This window comes from Ambystoma mexicanum, chromosome 7q, assembly GCF_040938575.1.
Source record: "Ambystoma mexicanum isolate Mex_15411 chromosome 7q, UKY_AmexF1_1, whole genome shotgun sequence".
NCBI lineage: Eukaryota > Metazoa > Chordata > Amphibia > Caudata > Ambystomatidae > Ambystoma > Ambystoma mexicanum.
The window spans coordinates 999,277,491-999,298,133 of NC_090941.1; the positions used below are offsets into that span (position 1 = coordinate 999,277,491).

The following is a 20,643-nucleotide window of genomic DNA, read 5'->3' on the forward strand; positions in this document are numbered from 1 at the left end:
TTAGGTCTGGAGGGATGGCGTTCCCTAAGGTCTAGAGGGATGGCATTCCCTAAGGTCTGGAAGGATGGTGTTCCCTAAGGTCTGAAGAGATGGTGTTCCTTAAGGTCTGGAGGGATGGCGTTCCCTAAGGTTTAGAGGGATGGCATTCCCTAAGGTCTGGAAGGATGGTGTTCCCTAAGGTCTGGGGAGATGGCGTTCCCTAAGGTCTGGAGAGATGGTGTTCCCTAAGATCTGGAGGGATGGCGCTCCCTAAGGTCTGGAGGGATGGCATTCCCTAAGATCTGGAAGGATGGTGTTCCCTAAGATCTGGTGGGATGGCATTCCCTAAGGTTTGGAGGGATGCCGTTCCCTAAGGTCTGAAGGGATGGTGCTCCCTAAGGTCTGGAGGGATGGCGTTCCCTAAGGTCTGGGGGGATGCCGTTCCCCAAGGTCTGGAGAGATGGCGTTCCCTAAGGTCTGGAGGGATGGCGTTCCCTAAGATCTGGAGGGATGGCACTCTCTAAAGTCTGGAGAGATGGCGTTCCCTAAGATCTGGATGGATTGTGTTCCCTAAGGTCTGGAGGGATGGCATTCCCTAAGGTCTGGAGGGATGATGTTCCCTAAGGTCTGGAGGGATGGTGCTCCCTAAGGTCTGGAGGGATGGCGTTCCGTAAGGTCTGGAGGGATGGCATTCCCCAAGGTCTGGGGAGATGGCGTTCCAGGCCCTGGGTGCAGCCAAAGAAAAAGCAAATTTTGTAGGAGGGTATTTTATGCTGATTTGTGTTGTTTGATCTATACTAGCTACATTCACCAATACGTCACACAAATATAAAGGACTAGGCCCTACCAGAAATGTATGCATGATCAAAAGGAGGTGGAATTTGATTCTCGCCTCACTAGGCAGTCAGTGCACGCAGCGTCTAGAGTCCGACACATGATCTCTCGTATTGTGACCTGTGATAACTCTCACTGCGCTATTTTGTAGGGTTTGCAATCTTGCACAATCTGAATTAGTGATACCTACGAGCAGGCAGCGACAATAATACATTTTAGAGCCTATAATAGCGCTTGCTACAGTCTCACAGATGGCTCTACAGATGTATGGGCGAAGCTGCGCTAACAGCTTAATATAATATGCAGTGGAAGAGACCAGACTGCTCACGTGAGTCTGCTTATTCAGATTCTGGTCCAAAAACACCCCCAACATTTTAACCTTTCCTTTAGTCTCAATGTCGCATCATTAAACTCCAAGAAATAAAATGATGGGAAACGAACAACAATCAGATAAAATAACTGCACATCTCCGTAGACAGGAGCGTAATGTATAACGTTTATAAATACACATGAATTCAGAGGTTACCAGCAAAAATTCTAGTCCCTTGGCCTAAAACTGTAGGGACCTTAGGGGAACCTAGGGAAATGTCCATGCAAGGGTAAGTACAGTCCAAGTCAATTTAAAGGAGTTTGCTAACTGGTTCAAAAGTTCCCTATAGGATATCGTGGGAAACATTCTGTAAGCAATTGTGGGGTAATGGGGAAAAGTCAGGTAAGTCTGTGTTCTACCCCACAGATGCAGAGAAACTACAGACCAGTCAGCGAGCTGAAAAATTGTTCAGTTAAGGAGCAACAGTGGAGGTGACCCAAGATGGCGCAGACGAAGAGCAGAGGTGGGGTGTGGTGTTCAACCATCCTTCGGGATGACGGTGGCTTCCTACCGCAGGGTGCTAGAAACCTGAGGATAATTTAGGAAGATGACTATTAAACAGGCCAGAAACGGTCCTAACACAAGACATCCAGTGAGGTCTAGGTGAAGGCGGAGGGACAGCCCAGAAAGGACACCCAGCAGCTGAAAATAAAAACTCGAGGGACAGGACCTAGCATCCAGCCAGTATAGCTAGACCTGGCTCTTAAAAGAAAAGAAGCACCATGGCTTTAAAGGCAAAAATCCACCAGCAGCAGGTACATAACCCTACTAAAATCCTAGCAGAGGCGAGCAAGGGTCAGGACCTCCCCTAGATACATCTATTCACTCATGGGCTGGCAAGACAGAAACATAAAGGTTTTGGTTTCCAGCCAGTCAGGCTGTCTGGCTCTCTATGAATGAGAACTAATCTAAACCAGTCCAAACCACTATAGGGGGTCCAGGGCTGGTCTCAGAGTGAGCCCATGTTTGCAAAAAGGCTGTTTTAGGCCTGCCTTGTGATTTCCCTAAACAAAGAAAGGGCCCAAAAACAAAATGGCAGAGAGTAAGACTTAAAATAATGCATCAGTACTCCAATGTCTAAATCAGGATGTACCCCTGGTGAAGATAACACTAAATTACAGCCACAACCAGCCTATTCTACAAGACCTAAAAATATGGCTAGTCTCTCAAGAACAATAATGTCTCAAGTAATAGACTATAAACCTATGGAGGGAATCCAATGTACCTTGGCTCTGTAACTGCCCGATGTTTAGTACTATTCACTGCATCTCTTCTCAGTGTAACCATACTACTGTATGTGTGTCTTCTCAATGTAATTGTACTAAAGCATGTTTGCCCTACAATATAATTGTACTACTGTAATTGCCCCCCTACTTCTGTATGTATTTGTTAACTGTAATGGTAAATACTTGCACTTTAATTGTAACATGTGACCTACTTTTGTATGTATTTGTTAATTGTAATGGCAAATACTTGCACTTTAATTGTATCATGTAAACTTGCGCCCAGATACCTTTGGGTGGGGAGCGCTATATAAGTAAAACAAACAAAGAATCAAACCAACAAACCAACATAGGGTGTTATAATCACCCTAGTGCCAAAACATAAAAGCACCACTGTGCTGTGGGCATTAAAGGCTAGCATAAGACCATATTGTAGAAAAGGGTTGCCGTGGCAGGTTGATTTTGGCAGAAGTCCCTCTGGCCAAGACAATAAGACAGAGATCCTAAAAAAAAAAAAGAGATAAAACAAAAATGTTAGGGGACCCATACAATGGGACATCAGAACATCCAAAAATGGAATCCTTCCCTAACTGTTGAGAACTAGTAAACAAGGTGCCGTTCCCAGGCACCAGGACTACATTGGGCCATAGAGAATTGTTAAATCCCCCATTATTACCCTGTCCAAGCAAGACACTTTTGAAAAGACTAACTTTGTTTTTTGTTCCCTTTTTGTAAATAATGACAATATTTGACGTCCTCAACTCATTGAAAATCCTAGATATCCAGCATGTATTTTGTTGATATTCAGTTTGCCTTCCTGTGCTTTTGCTTTATAAGGTTGGGTTGCTGGTTTTGGTGTTTACTGTGCTCAGTAGAGAATGATTTTCTTATATATAGACTAATCCTTGTATTTAGTACTGCCTGCAATGAGATTGTCTGGATGATTCCTGTTGTAATCCACCTCTTTGAAGAGTATAACCAGCCCCAGAGCATTGTTACCTAAGACCAAGGAGGGATGCTATTTGCTTGTATCTGTTTAACCTCTGTGACTGGAACAACTCTGAGCCAATTTGTGGTACAAGTGTGGCCATAGCGCATAGAATCCTTTGCTAGCCATTTGTACCTCTTCGTCCAGCAAGAGTAACACCACCACTTGCGTCCCCCCTCCTGTACTGCTGCTTCCCTTCCTGTGCTTTATCCAGTGGAGAGATTGAGGCCCGCAGCCTCTCAGAGCACATCCCCACACTCGGGAGGATAGCTCAGGGTCAACGTGCTCGCCTTGGAAGCAAGACAACACGGAGCAACACTGGTTCGATCCCTGGGTCCGCGCTTAGAAACCTCTGGGTATTAAGCGTGTTATAAAGTACCAATCATAACACATCACTGGGGGCCATTACGACATGAGCGGAAAGGGATACCGGGCACTGGTAATGGCACTGGTGCCGGTAATCCCTTTGCGCCCTCTTCCGAGGTCCCTTTGCGGGTCCCTCCCTTAACGCCTGGTTTTACCAGGCGTTATGGACGGGACCCGCAAAGGGATACCAGGGTCAATAACGGTACTGCAATTTGCGGTACCGTTATTGCCACCTTCCCCCTTCCCATTGAGCCCTATGGGGGCTCAAATGGGAATGGGGAATGGCTCTGGTGAATGGGGACTTACCGGTCCCGCCGACCTCGGACTGGACCGTAACTACTCCCTTCACCAGACCGGAGTCGGACCGATTTTGGAGGCAGCCATGGCTACCTCCAAACTCAGAATGACTGTCTTGTAATCCTTTTGGAAGAATAGGTTGTAGGGCGGTGATGCAGAAATTCCTGGTGCAGCTGACCTGTTCATATTCTCAGGAAGCCTTAAGTAAAATAACAAGCATTGGCAGTGCCAAACGTTTTGGCGTTTACTGCTGTTATTTGCAATTTGCATTTATAGGTACCAGGGTGCAAGGAGAAGAGTGCAAAGTTTCAAAGGTGGATGCGATAAGGAATGTAGTTTGCAAGAGAATGAGAAGGAAAGAGAATAGAGCATGGGAGGAAATGATTAAGAGACAGTGCTAATGATGATGAGCACGAGGAAATAGGAGTGAGGAAGGTTGAGAGTGAGAGGGTAAGAAATAAAGTGTGTGAGAGGAAGGATGAGAGAGCTAGAGAGTGGCGGTGAGGTGGGTGAGTGGGTTGTAGAGAGAGTTGCATGGATGATGGTAGAGAGATTGGAGGAGATTGGGGTGGGATAGAGAGAGTGGAGAAGGGTCACAGGTGGGGGTGGGGTTGGTAGGGTAGAGAGAGTGGGGTAAAGAGAGTGGAGGTAGTGAATGGGGTAAGAGAGAGTACAGCACAGAGAGCACAGAATTGACTAAAAGTGTGGATTATATGCGCACGTGCAGGCCAGTTGCATAATCTTTTTTACAATGATATTAAGTACTAAGTCTATCCACCTTATACTAACCCATAGACAAGTCTGCTGTAGAGAAGTCATGGAGGAATGGGTGCTAGCCAGAAAGGTGGTGAGGCCTAATTAATAATCAAGGCATTGCAGGTGGGGATGGAATGACGTAATCGCCATTGTGCCTGAATACAAGTTTGTCGTGCATGATTCATTCGACGGACGATGAGTGGGGAATTCTAAGAGCAATTGGTTAGTTCCACCGGTGAGTCCGAGGCAGGCATCATGTGCACCTGAGTTGAAGATTGATGATGAAACATTTAGAAGAGCTGTATTTTGACCAGAATTTGATAAGGATGATGAGATGATGACGATGATGAAGATACTGTAAATAATTGTGTCTCTTCTGCCATTAGATGTAAACACAAAATGTTGGGTAATGAGCCTATCAGTCCGGCTAATGTTCCAGAACATTTTGGACTCGTAATCCCATTATGATACCGGCAGCGAGTAGCCTAGATTCGCTGTAAGCAGCAATTACCATCACTGCATGCAGAAATCTGAGGGCTTCTGCAGCATTAGGCCTTCACCAATCAACCAGCGGTAAAATATTCAGTTTCAAGAACTACCGCAGGCAGTATTCCTGAAAAATCCTCATGTCCTGTTTTGCCACCCAGAAAAAATATTTTGGGAATGGAAATTGATATGGTGCAGTTACTGTCCCCTGTCAAATAATATACAGAAAAGTCTGTACCCTTTTGGGCATTACACAGAGAAGATCAGGAGAAAATGGCCACTCACGATGTGAATTTCCTCATTCCCTTTTGGGGTCCTCTAATACTTTACTAGTCCTTTAGGTTGGTGATCTGCCATGGGCACTGCTTCACTAAAAAGATTTGTCATAGCTGGGTTTGTTTTAGGAAATTACGGTATAAATACGGGGTATTGTTTGGAGGCATTTCATCTCAGAATCATGCAGTAGTAACCAGTTATAAGTAAGTTAGGGCATGTAGTCCAAGTTAAGGATCTTCAAATTGTGCGGAAGAGCCTTCAGGTGTTTTTGCCCCCAAAAAGATAAGCAAAGACATATAATGGATTTTCACGCTTGAGCATCGTCCCACATGATGCCTTAATAAGGTGCTTATGGTGGACTGCATCCCTGGTAATGGATCAAAATGGCTTCAGGCTGATAAGCTGGGAGGGGACAGTGATGGTGGTGGGTCTTGAGGACAAGAATAGGAAAATACAACCATAGTTTTGCAGGATTTAGACAAGACGCAGAGATGAATTTGAGGAGTCTTCATAAGAACCGGCAGATGCTGAAAAGATGAATGGTGTCTTGGATAGATGTTGTATTGCATTGGTGCTCAGTGTGAATGTGCACCATGTTGCAATCTGCGGTGCACAGAGTACAGTGGCATCACTGGGGGCATACCTCCCTTCTGCAAGGCTATGATCAGATCCTTGGGCCATTGGTCAGTTGGCAGTACCCCAGATGGTCAGAACTAAGGGGAGTCTTTTTTCCTGCAATAAACTATCACTTTATCACAGTCCGCAGCAAGAGACCCTTTTCACAGAACCTTTCAAGTTAAGGTCTTTGTGACTGCTTTTCAATGTATGGTCTACAACCAATACCTGGAACTGTAGCAGACAGTAGCTGGAGGTGCAGACAGGCCACGATGGGTTCACTTGCCACCCAAGATGGCAGACCCCATCTCACTCAGAGCAGACAGTAGAACATGAGAAGCACAGGCATCAGTTTAAAGAACCATTAGGAAAACAAGCTAGTCTACAGGTGATAACCAGTCTTAGATTCGCTCATTGACATATAGGAGAGGGGAGCCACTGGCACTAAGTCTGAGAATTTTGAATCAGCTGCTGCTTCAAAAGTTCTGGTGTATACAACAATATACAACATTTCTTATATTGACCAATTAAGGAACCATTGTGAAACAGTAATGTGTAAAAACAGATTTTGAAAACCATGCCTTGCAAAAACACCTTCTGAAAGGGCCTCTCATTGAATAAGCTGAGGTCGTGGACGTCAACGAGGGCAGAGTTAAAGGGAGAACAAAAATCAAACGAGGAGGCGGCAGATAACAGGTTGTCGGGGATTGGTAAGGATGGAGGGGTGCACTCGTCGGTGCGGGCGTATGTGGAGGGGCGACAGGGGGAAGGATCCATCGGACGTCAGGGTCTGGGGTACAGCAACAGGTGAACAAAGATCCCCTTGCAAAATTAGAGTCTCAGAGCAACAAGAGTTGTGAAATGGATCCATTTCAGACTGATCACATGGGACTCCCAACGGATAGATCCACATATGTAAAGATCGACAGATCTTTTGGGACCTATCTGGGATTAAATGCTAGTGGTCGAGAAAACGTTTATCACTGCTCGTATTGTAATTGGTGCAATGCAATCCCAAGATTAGCCACCTAGACATTCACTTTAAGGGCACAATATATTCAACATAGTGACATAGTGTTCATTTTCTGACAAAGGTTTCTCTTTTACAGGCATATTCCATTTGATTCAGATCAAGAAGGTGGGGAAAAACGAGTTCAGACAAGAATCCCAGAACTTTAGGCTGGTCACGAGAACGAGCGAAGGTATGTATCGATGACACTTACCCGATGAGAAGCGGCCATTCATTTGCACACAAGGCCTCTTTCATGAAACTCCCATAAAATGTGCAACGCTGTAAAAGTGTTGGGTGTGTGCTGCTTTATCGCCTACCGTGTAAGGGCACGCTGCGGTGCAGGTTTGTGGTCATGGCCCATTGACTTCAAGCTGTTCCATTATTAGACAGCGGGCTTGGAATGAGCCGTCATGGCAAATACTTTGGGGGGGGGGGGGGGTTGAGAAGATTTCGTACAATAATGAAAAACTGTTTAGAAAGAAACGTGACCTGATGTGGTACCTGGATTTTTTAATTCTAAGTTGTTAGCCATGTCACGCTGAAGCATGCACAAAGTACCATCAAGTCAAACTTTGAATCATAAATGTACAGCGGCATTTAGCTGTATTTTTCATCTTTTGGTTTGCAGCAACTTTGCTCTTTTTTACTCTATTATAGCGGCCTCAAGAATTATTCCCAAACTGCAAATATTTATTTAGCAGTCCGAATTTAAAAAAATGTTATATCTGAAGACGTGCATCTTGCTTGTTTTGGCGTAGCCTATGGTTCATGGTGTAGCCATCTTCTCCCTGACGGATAACGCATGAGTTAAGCAATCTCCTCAGAGGTGGGGTCGGCTAGCCTGCACTTTGCAAATTTAAATCCTGTGGTCGGGCGGACTCATACCTTCATCTTCAAGATGATAGACTGCGTACCATTAAATTACTTAGTAAAGACATCTGCTATCGCGCCTAGAAGTGAGAGGAATCTGGCATGAAGCGCTAAATGAGAACACAAGTTGTCATTATTAAAGCAATAGAACCAGAGGAGGGGAGCATTACCACCACAGGGCTTTAATGTAGCCCTGTGGGCATTACCCAACCGGTAATGCTCCCTCTGCGAGGGTTCTATTGCTATTAGTATCCCTGGGGATTTTTGCCGGGATGCTAGATGGCATTAGAACCAAAAAGGAGTTTCTTACCTTGTTTTCGGCTGCGGAGAACCAGAGCGTTGAATGGAAATGACCGCCAGCTGTCTCTCATCGGAATAGAATGAGACTAGACTTGTCATTGTGTTCCGTGCACGGCCATGTTGGGTGTACATTTCATGACACAATTTACATCTGCTTACATTTTATACTGCGCTACATCTGCATACATCTTATATTACCCACCGATACAGCGTTCGTGGGTATTGTAAAATGGATGCAGATCTAGCGCAAAATCGAATCTGTCACACGCTTTTATTGTTGTGACGTCAGCGACACAAAATTGGTACTGGTGAGCTGGCAGCAGAACAAAGAAGAGTTTGCGCGGCTGAGAACGCTGTGACAAGGGCTTTGTCCTGATGGTAACGACCTAGCGAGGGTCAATGACAGCACTTGTTACAGGCTCATTGTCCCTCAGCGGTACTAATATAAAAGAGGCCGGGATGTGATAGTGTTCATGGTTGGGGAATGGGTCATTTCATCGCAATTTGGGCTAATAACCGCCTCAAAGTTAACTAACAGTAAGAAGCGCCCCGTTCTTACTGTAACCACATTGTTCCCCATTTTCGAGGCCCCTGTACCATAAATGGGGGTGCTGAAGACACCTGGTTTAACGGTTCCATTCACGCCCCAGCGAAATTTGTATTGTATTTGAAGGCAGAGGGTGGGGGTGAAATAGGAGGTAAGTTTTCACCTCTCTTCTACCCTCCATCTTCAAAAACAACTTGGTTTCACGCCAGCATGAGATTTTGATGATGGCGTAAACCCAATGATTGTCTTTGGAAACCGACTGCTTTTTGCTCCAGCAGGTGGATTACATAGGAAATCATTGTAAACGCCACCTGCCATGCGTACATGACAGGAGGAGATTCCTCTATTTGCACTACGGAGTGCAAAATAGACGTGTATAGCCGATTCCAGCATCACTTAACGCTTCTCTTTTGCACTGCGGCGTGTAAATGACGAAAATTGCCCATGAGGGATCTGTTTGCAGATATGATATGATAGGTTATTTATAACGCGCTTAATACCCAGAGGTTTCTAAGCGCGGACCCGGGGATCGGACCTGGGTTGCCGCTGTGTCATTTTGCATTCAAGGCGAGCACGTTGCCGCTGAGCTATCATCCCGAGACGTAGTGCCAGTGTAAGAGGTATCCTCCAGGCAATTTAATCACAGGAGCAAAATGGGCTCCAGTAGCTCGGCTTTTAAGGCTTACTGTTTATTTAATGAAAATATACATTTTTCGATACCTCAACAAATACTTGCAGGAGATATTGCTAATACTTGCTTGATTCTTTCTTTTGAGATAAATATTGCTGTCTTTCTCATCCCACACTTCTTCTCCAGTCGCTGTGAATGACCATAACCTTTTTAGGCCCAATTTGTATAGTTGTTTTGTGAGTGCAAAAGCATTGGAAAGAGCACAGTTGCCTACGTGCAACCTACAACCCATTCCTGAGGCTAGCAGGACGAACATTTTCATGCTGGTGTACGTGCTACGCCTGCGTGTTCTATCTGCACCCGTGCATTTGTGCAACTTAAATCGGGGAGATGGGGATTGACCTTCATTGACCTCGAATGTTCATGTGGGAAATGGGAGGGGTTTGAGTAGTGTAATGTACAAGAGGGGCACACCTACACGTTCCACATAGAGCATAGTGATAAAAAAGGCACCTATCCCTTGCTTCATTACTACAGGGCCACAATGTGTACCTCAAACCTGGTGTAGCATTCAGGTAAATCTGGACAGACAAATCTCACTTTTATTACCATGTTTATACTTCCCCCACTGTTTTACACCTCTTTCTGCTGAACCAGCAGAACTGAACTACTTTCACTTTTCACCTTCCAACGGGCAAGTTCTCTCCCTGGGAATTGCTCCCAGAGATTTACTCCATCTTTGTGAATCAGGTTGCTCTAAGGTCACCAATGGCTGCAGGCGCAAATTGTGTGCTGTTTGCATGGGATTTTTTGTGAGTGACCATGTTATGTTATGTAACATACATGTATAAAATGCAAACGTACACCCAAGGGCATCTTGGTGCTACAGGATCCAGCAGAACAGATCAACCAAAGCTAGGCAGAACTTTAAAAGAGCAAGGTCTTCAGAGATTTCCAAAAAGATAGGTGATTCTCAGTAGCCCAGAGTGGAAGAGGGAGAGAATTCCAGAGTTCAGCAGTGGCTACTGAGAATGCATGACCGCCTACCTGACTCTAAAACGGGGCACTTGAATAAGAAGACCCTCCTCAGAGCAGCGAGAGCACCTAGGGACATTAGGGCGAAATTTGGATTGCAAATATTCAGCTCCAATTCCATAAAAAGCGCATTGACTTGAATTGAATCCGCTTAGTCATGGGAAGCCAGTGAAGCCGGCGAAGGACAGTATAAATATGTGATCTACAATTTGTTTTTGTTACAATTCTAGCTGCCGACTTCTGCAAAGGTTGCAAATGATGGGTCAGATATGCAGGCTGAGCTAGAAATACAGAGTTGCAGTAGTCAGCTGTACTCATAACCAACAAAGCCACCACAGGAGTATGTAACTTTGAAGGAAGATACTGCAAAATGTACAACACAATTTTTAATTTGGTTTGTCCAGCTTCACAGATAGAAGAGCCCTGGACTTCATTTGACAGAGATGCAGATATTTTTACACATAGGTCCCTAACTACCGAAACCGGAGAAGGAAAAGGGCAGAGAATAGATGGCCAAAATGCCTGAGTCCAGAGAAAAGAAGCAGAAGAGGGACCAACCACCAGTACCACCATCTTATCCTCATTCAGCTTCAACCAGTTGCCGCTCATCCACCCACCCACCTCCTCCAAGCAACTCATTAGCTGAGACGCAGTGTCAGGTTGAGATAGATTAAGCCGCACAGTGATCTGTGTATCGTCAGCATAGGAGTAGTAACGGATGGCCTGGGAGTGGATGAGCTCAACTAAAGTTTGGATGTACACATTAAATAGAATCAGGGGCAAGGCGGAGCCCTGCGGGACCCCACACAATAAAGAAACAGGTTCTGAGCGAAAAGGGGAAAGTGAAAGAGATTGAGCCCGATCAGTCAAGAACAACTTAAACCAGGATAACACCTGGTTTTATGGGCCTGCCCCGGCAAGAAGGCCAAGCAGGATGGAGTGGTCGACAGTGTCAAATGCCACTGACAGATCTAGTAATATCAGTGCACCCACCCCACTTTGGTTGGAGAGTTGGGCTACATCCTCCACAATAGATACCAGCACACTCTCCGTGCCACGACCGGGGGGAAATCCAGACTGAAAGGGATCAAAGAAAGCAGAATTTTCAAGAAAAGAACAAATCAGAGGTGAGATCAAGGACTCCATAAGCTTATTAAGGAATGGTAGTAATGATATAGGCCGGAAATTTGCCGGAATTTGACCATGAATGGCAATGAGCATGATTGAGCAGGTGCAAATTGCCCTAGCTGCAGTTTGCTCCTGTTGAACACAAAGTTTTGTTAATTGAGCTCTGGTTTTTAAACAGGCTGCTAAATTAAATGAAGCAGCGGAACCGCCTTTTTGAAAAGCACCGAACCATCTGTTTTTGTTTCCTTACATTGGCATACCGCTTTTGTTGTAGCATAGCTGGTAGAAATGTTCTGACAGCCTTGAAACTGTGCAACCCAATGAAACTTGCTGCTACAGGAGTTGTCCGTAATATGCACAAAAACAAAGTTATATCTAATTTCACTGTAGAGGAGCAGGTGGACATGTTATCCTTAGTTTCCGCCCCCTCACCTCTGTCATACTGGACCAGTAGGAGGAGAGTCTTATGTGGGACACCAGGTATCAAACCAATACCTCATTGAGTCTATGGGCCTCATTACACGGAAGGCGGTAATGGTTAACGGCCACCGTTAATGGTAACAGTGACCGTTAACCATTACCGCCTTACTACGAGGTCCCTTAGCGGGTTGGTGCTTTAACGCCTGCTTTTTGCAGGCGTTAAAAACCAACCCGCTAAGGGACCTCGGAGCTAATTACGGCACCGCAAAATTGCGGTGCCGTAATTAGCGCCTTCCCCATTCCCATAGAGCCCTATGGGGCAGAAATGGGAATGGGGAAGGGCAATGGCGGAAGGGGGATTTACCGCCCCTCCAACCTTGGAATGGGGCGGTAAATCCCCTCTCCGCCAAGGCGGTGCCGGTATTTTACCGGCATGAGCCATGGCGCTAATAGCGCCATGGCTCACCGCCTTCCGTGTAATGAGGCCCTATGAGTGACGATATGCACCCAAACAACTGTATTGAATGTACCCTTGCACTGAGCGGGTGGAAGGATGTCTGCACACACCATTGCACTTCATAGAGTTATAAGTGAAATCTGATAAGAGCAGAGTGATGTCATAGAGGAAAGATACTGAGATTTACTGAAACGATATGCAAATACTCAAAGAATACAGATTTAACTGAAGAAACAAGAGAAACATGAAATCGAATATGAAGAAATCGTATATGCAAAGAAGATAAAGTAACCTACTGATTAAGAAATGTATATACGCAGAAAAACAAAGTAGATGAGACATACAGAACCTTGCTGCAGAGTAAAACATAAATTGGCTAGAGCAGCCATGATGGAAAGATGGACATCAGACTTGTATTAAAACCATTCAAGATACCTCCTAGACGGACAAGGGCTGCAGATTCAGGAGACGCTCAAACAACAGCTTTGTGTGAGGAATAAAGATGAGTCTATTGGCTTGGCATCAAGGATGCTACTTCAAGGGCTAATTGTGAGGCAACAGGGGAGTCAAAAGGATAAGCCATGTATGTAAAACATGTTTCTCCTAGATTAAGCGAAGGAGAAGCGAAGGAGAAAATATCTGCAAGAGTCAAGTATTAGACAATTAAAGATGCGGAAAACCTATGTAAGATGGAGTGAGCAAGTTTCTAGAGGCCGGGAAGGGGAATGACACCCAATTTAATGGAATGACATAGCAGTAAATAGAATTTGTGGTCTCCTCACGCGTGATTCAGAAGTTGAAAACAAGGACTATTGATTAAGCCGAAATTAACATAAAAGTGTGCATGCACTCACTTGAATGTCCCAGAACAGAGAGCGGGCTTCAACTACAAAGGAGATTGCCACGTGAAATGCTGCTACCCGAACAGGATTACACTCCATATCGGGAGGATTGCAACTTTAATCAGAAGCTGATAGCAATCATCGGGACAATTAATATAATCAACTTGACACATCAAGATTTATGTTTATACGCTTACACAAATTGAACAATGGGACGTCAGATGAGATAGACACAAATATAAAGCATTGAAAACAACCAGAAGGTCGAAAAAAACACGTGTCGACAACAGTGAAACAGTCAAGCAATTAATAAATTGCAACTAAGAAAACAATTTTGGATAAGAAAATCATTAGCAGCTTGTGTGTTAGAATCATTGAAGGGACAAGCACGTAACTGTGAAAGTGTATTTGTGTCTATTATGAATTAATAGGGATTTAGAGGGTTAATCTCTACTTTCACAGGTGTGAAGCTATCCAACCCTTTGACTATTGTAATCAATAGCTTATTACCTAAGCACTTCTGTTATCCATACTTACCCCACTTCATCTTATCCTACAAAGCAGAAGCCTTGGCTTGGGGCCTGACAGATGAGAGACGATGGACTAATTGGGAAAGTGGGGACTAGTCTGACATTGCATGCGGCAACTGAGTTTCGTTCTGCTTACATGCTGCTAACGAGCCGTTCAAGGATGGGAAAGCATGCCAACAAATCATAGGGTCTATTTAGCAACATGCTATACAATGTTTCAAAGACCAAACTGCTGCAATTTTTCCACTATAATCAGTATTATACATATTTAGATGTGGTTTAAGGTGTGCACACCAGACAAGGGGCAGCCAATGAAGTTATTAACACTTATAGATACTATAGGTACATATGTTCCCTTAACAAATCCCTCCCTTCAATAGGTTTTAGTTTGCCACAGAGCATGATGTCATAGATGGCCCATATCAAGGTATAAGACCTTTGTATAATCACATTTGTGTGTGAGTGCATGAATTACTGCCTGTTATTCACCAGATGGCCCTACTTTATTTTAATGCTGATAATAAAGGAGCACTTTGCCATATTCTTTGAGTCTTTCCGGTTATTTGGGTCCGAGATCATTATTGGTAATTCCATCTAGCACATGAGATGCTTCAAGTAGCAGTGCGGATGGTTCTGGTCTAATTGACCTAGGCCCAGATCTAGACTCTCAGACTTTTGATTGATTCCACCATAAGCCAGAAGACATGGAGCTTCCTGTCGAGATCAGTGTGCAAATACACACATGTGAGAAGAATCAGTCGGCAGGTGCCCCTTTGACAAAATTACTATCCGGTCCCTGCAGGTGCCCCATGGACTGAAGGTGAACTGGTCGATTGGGGAATAGTCGATGCAGAGGGACACGAGCTGGGCCATGGATGTAAGTAGAACATCGAAGGTGGCATAAATAGGGGGAGGGACTGTATTGCAAATATATCTATAGAAGTAAGGGGATAAGATATGAGAGAAATAGATACCTCAATTCTTGGTTCCAAGAGGGATAGAAGGCTATGCACTTAAACTCCAAATATAGGAGTATTGTTTAAGGATTCCTGAGGCAAAGCCAAGAAGAAGAGTGCGTATCAAACTCCAAAATGGGGTAAAAAGTGAGATGACATAAATGTACTTAAGATAGTAAAGGAAGGCGTACACAGACAATTTAAAAGTGCACATGTGTATGGGGTTATAAGTGTGTCAGTATAAAACTTTTATTTTGTCCAGATTAGGAGATATAAAATGATAAATAATAAAATATTAAGGAGAGCATCAGATTTTTAAATTAAGAGGTTGACGTCAATCAGGAGGGTAGAAATCCAAGGAGAATAGCAATACAATAAAGAAGAGACTCCTAAAACATCAATAATAAAAAAGAAACAGTTAAAATTGATAGAAAGTATAAATGAAGGAACAAAAAGAACATCATTGCATTGGTTAAAACATAGTTTCTTAGGTAATAAGCGGTGATTGATGGTGCCTGCTCAAACACTTGATAAAATGAATAAGAGAATAAAAGATCTGCAGAGTATTGACAGTCGAGATTGACTTGTCATCATGAGGGACAATCCTCTTCTACACCTATGCAGGACACTGCTGAGATACACAACCAAAATAGACAGTATCACGCAAAGTGGGTCAGAGGCACGACTAATAAAACACTCATGCCATGGCCTAAAGAGAGTTTGTTGTCATAAACAGTATTGCAACATATGACAACATAATTACATGTTACGTACAAGGGGAAGAAGTTACAGAAAAGATTGGCCATTTTAGAGTTGTGGAAAATGTACCAGAGCGAGAAAGAAAATCCACCTGAGAAGGAGTGGATGCTATTAAGCATAAGGAGGAGGTAGGAGGAAATCCTTTCACAGGTACAGGGATGAATTTAAATCCACAATAGGATAGCCCACAGAGCGACATGATGTGTTCAGTACTATCAGTGACACCGGACACCCAAGAGTAACCAAGGGTCAAGGTAACGATAGGAGGCAAGACATTTTCGTTCCTTGTAGACACTGGAGCAACTTATTCCTGTGTCCGGGTGGGAAAGTACCCAATGTCAGGAATTGCCATGGAAGCGCAGGGCGATGAGCTTAGTTCCTTCACAGACAAATTAGCAAATCTCTATAGGAGAACACAACATGTCGATGCCCTTATGTTCTTGGCAGACACCAGTTAACATATTGAGAAGTGACTTTAATGACAAAAAATTAACATTTATTTATTTTTAAATGTTTTTATTGGCATTTCTTAAATCGACATGGTGCCATCAATGTGCATGATTGCCAACATATAATATATAACACGAGTATAAGAACATTATAACCGAACAATAACCAACAGTAACTGCCTCCAAATGTTTTTCATCCTATTAGTTGCATCACTTTAGAGTAGGATAATTTATTACGCGTTCCTTTAGCTTTTATATTAGGTGCATTTAGAAATGTGTGGAGTTACCAAAAATAAAACTTCTAACACTAAACAACAACAGTCTACATATAGAAAGGGCGTCTGGCTCAGGTGGGTATGTCACCGATAAAAGTTCCATTTCTCAGGAAGTGAAGGGGATAGTGATCGGGATGGCATCGTCTGTGTTTCAATGCTTGAGTTCGGGTGTAGTGAGAGTAGTACAGTTCTTCAGGGGGGTTTATGATCTGCGCTGAAGTGTATGTCTCGCAGGAGGGCCTTCCAAGAATCAAGGGTGCCGCTCGACATGTCTCCTCCATAGGCGACTCCATCCTGCCAGGCTCTGGTTTCGGCTGCGGTCCATCTCTCCAATTCTCTCAACCAGCGCTCATGTCTCAGTCCCCCTGGTGTCTTCCATGCCATGGCTATGGTTCTCTTCGCCAGTATGCATGCGATATCCATCAGCTTTATGACGTGTTTGTATTTGCTTGGCCTAGGGTAAGTCCCTAATAGGCATTCTCTGGGAGTCCACGCATATCTGCTTATTCCAGCATCTGTGCAGGTCTGTCGTACTCTGGACCACAACGCCATTGCCTTGGTGCAAGTCCAGAACATGTGGATGAGATCAGCCCCGTCACTCCCACACCATGGGCATGCTGAGGAGGCCTGTTTGTTGAAGGAGGCCACCCTGTGCGGGGTCATGTACGTCCGGTATAGAACGTTTAGTTGTATCTGGCCAAATCTAGAGTTCCTCGAGACCTTCTTGGGGTATAAAAGTACTCTCTCCCATTCCTTGTCTGTGAGTGCAGTTTCAAGATCCACTTCCCACTTCGCCTTTAGCGCCGGGCTTTTGGGATTAGGTTTGTCATTGAGTCTTTTATACAATCGGGAGACGGGTTTCCAGCCATCTGTAAGGTCATGCATTTCTTGCAACAGTGGGTCCGGGGTGGGTTCCTCTGGCCAGCTGCTCCAGTTTTTCTTGGCGATATGTTTGATACGATGGTACCAGAGAAATTGGCCCCTCGGTAGCCCTTCGTTGGTCTGCAAAGTTTCAAAGTCCCTGAACTCGCCATCCTCAAACATATCTCCCCATGTGTAAATTCCAGCGTCCTCCCATCTCCTGGCTATTGAAAGGTCCGTTTGTGTTTTGCATGTGTCAGCCAGGATGGGGTTGTCTGGAGAGTAGGGGTGTTTCGCTTGCCTAATGTAGCAAGTTCTGGACCAGATCCGCCTTCCAAGTTCGACAATCATGGGGGCACCAGATTTCTGTTGTAAAGGGTTCCAAAGCGTTTCTCTGGGGAGTACTTCGGAAGACGCTTGCCGTATCAGTCCCAGCTCAGCCGATTGCTCGTCTGAGATCCACTTAGTCACATGGCTGAGTTGTGCCGCAAGATAATACAGCTGGAGATCTGGGAGTTGTATTCCTCCTTCCTTATGCGGTAGGGTTAGGGTGGCTAAGGACAATTTGTGTCTGGTAGGTCCCCACAGGAAGTCTTTAATGAGTGACTCCAGTTTCTTAAAGAATGGCGGTCTAACGTAGTGGCATATGTTGACAAAGAAATATAAGAAACGGGGAAGAACTATCATCTTGATAATTGCTGCTCTTCCTACCATCGCAAGTGGGAGTCTTGACCAAAATTTCATAGATCTGCGGAGATTGGTTAATGCTGCTTCAGTATTGTGGTCGTGTGTGATCTCTGGGGTGTGGCCCACATTGATTCCTAAGTACCGGAACTTGTCGATTTGCCACTTCATCCCTATATTCGGGAGTTCTGCCTCATCGAGGCCTCTCAAGCTGGCCAAAGGGAAAGCTGAGGACTTCAGTCTGCTGAATTTGATCCCAGAGTATTTTGCGAAGTTGTCTAGTACTTCCAGTGTGATTGGTGCGTTAGCTTGGGGATCCCTCAGGTATAGCAGTACATCATCCGCGTACAGTGATATTATATTGTGCTCGTTGCCTACCGAGATGCCTGCATCAAAAAACTGTTTCCTAAAGTATATGGCAATCGGCTCCAGACCCAATATATATAGCATGGGCGACAGCGGACACCCTTGTCTGGTGCCCCTCTGTATTTTCCAGGATCCAGACACCATTCGGCCGGTCTTTACTCTTGCTTCGGGAGAATTGTAAAGCACTGTGATCCATCTGATGAATCCTTCGCCAAACCCAAACCCTCTTAGTACCTCGATAAGCCACTCCCAGTAGATGGAATCAAAGGCCTTAATGGCGTCGAGCGACAAGATCGCCAGATCCTCTTCGCTCTCACGGGTTTCGGCCATAACATGCTGGAGTCGTCTCAGGTTGGCCGTGGTGTTGCGCCCTGGAACAAAGCCATTCTGATCTTCGTGTACGAGGGACCCGACCACCCTAGCAAGTCTGCAGGCCAGTATGGTGGTAAGAATCTTGCTGTCGTAATTTAACATGGCCAAAGGGCGGTAGGAGTCACAATCGTTGGGTGGTTTGTTTGGTTTAAGCATGGGGATTATTATCGTCTCCTTCATTGTGTTAGGTAAGACCCCATTTTCATAAGCCTCCTGATAAACCCCGTGGAGAATCGGGGTGAGAATGGCTTCATACGTTTTGTAGAATTCGGGCGGAAGGCCGTCGCTTCCTGGGGCCTTGCTGGTAGCCAGTGATCTTATTGCTGCAGACACGTCTTCAGCCGTAATTTCCAATTCTAATGCTTCTCTTTGTTCGCTGGATATTCTTGGGAGGCCTATCTCATCCAATGTGTCTCTAATATCCTCCCTGGGTATTTGTGTGTCATGGGAGTATAACGTGGAGTAGAATTCGGCAAACGCTTCATTGATACCCAGTTGTGTCCTGTGTCTTATCCCTTTTTCATCGAGTATCTCCGTTGGGAGGTGTTTGGGGCGTTCTCGCTTACACAGCCAAGCCAGCAGTCTTCCGGGTTTGTCGGACTCCCTGTGGGATCTAGTGGTGTATGTTGCAAAATCAAACTTCTCCAGTCTATCCCAGGAAGCTTGGCATTTCTCACGGGCTTCCTTCAGTCTCCCTTCAGCCTCTGGTGTAGTGGTTGAGGTGGATTCCAAACGTAGGATCTCCTCCTCTTGTGCTTCGAGATCGGCTCTCAGTTGTCTACGAGTGCCCCCAGCTTTGGATATTATTTCTCCTCTGATTACTACCTTCATGGCCTCCCACAATGTGCTCCAGGTGGACACTGAGCCTTTGTTAATATCAATATATTCCTCAAGTTTTTCGGCGAGGTCTTCTTTAAACACAGGGTCAGCGAGGGTCGCCGTGGGCATTCTCCACATAGGGATTGGAGGTCTAGGTCTTTCGATTTGCCATTGCATGACCAGTGGGGAATGGTCAGAGATTGATCTTCCCAAGTACGTCGTGGTTTCAACCAGTGAGGCTTGTTCTCTGTCGACAAACAAGTGGTCGATTCTTGTGTAGACCTTGTGTGGGGCCGAATAGTAGGAATAGTTCCTTTTTTCGGGATGCTGTTCCCTCCAGATGTCCACCAAGTCAAGGTGTTCCAGTGCGTCTGTCAAGGCAGACGTAGCGGGGTTTCTTGGGTGTGGGGGTGGCGTGGACCTGTCTTTAGAGCCATCTATGACACAATTAAAGTCCCCTCCCCATATGAAGGTCTTATTTCGGTGGAGTGTCATCCGTGAGCACACCGCCTTGAGGTGCGAAGGTATTCCATGTTGTGGGAAGTATGAATTGACTAAACAAATTGGAGTCTGTTCAATAGTACCCCACATTATCACGTACCTTCCTTCCTTGTCAGATTCAAATCCTTGTAATTGGAATGGTACATTCGGGTTCACCCAGGTGAGCACTCCCCTCGAGTATTTGGAGTAAGATGATCCTCTCCCGGTCCCAGCCCATTTTTCGATTATTTTAGACAAGGCTTCCTCCGTGAGATGTGTCTCTTGCAACATTGCAATCGATATTTTCTTCCTGCGGAGATAGGACTGTATTCGATTCCGCCTCAAGTATGAGCTCATCCCCCTCACATTCCACGTCATTACTTTGAGATGTGACGCCATCGGGGCGGTGCTTCGGGCCCAGCGGGCCACTCTTCGACGGGAGTCCGGATCAATCCTAGTCGTGAGTTATGATACAGCAGGCGGAGGTAGTCCGGTTCCACACCCCCGGAGACATAATATACTTCCTTCTTGCCCATTTTCGACGTCTGTGACATGTAGACTGTGTAACTAACAAAACAATTAACAAAACTCAAACTGGTGCGCCCAGCGATTACATCGTCATGGTGATGCTCAGGCGCTCTCAAGCCGTCAGGACCTATC

At 45.1% G+C, this 20,643-nt stretch overlaps 1 protein-coding gene across 1 annotated transcript in view; it reads left to right on the forward strand.

Moving 5' to 3' along the window:
• Positions 1–20,643, forward strand: part of CHRDL2 (chordin like 2) — a 719,513-nt gene that overhangs the window by 624,815 nt on the left and 74,055 nt on the right. Inside the window, exon 10 of the mRNA XM_069640163.1 lies at positions 7,300–7,392. Within this exon, the coding sequence (XP_069496264.1) occupies positions 7,300–7,392 (93 nt within the window). The remainder of the gene's footprint in view (positions 1–7,299; positions 7,393–20,643) is intronic.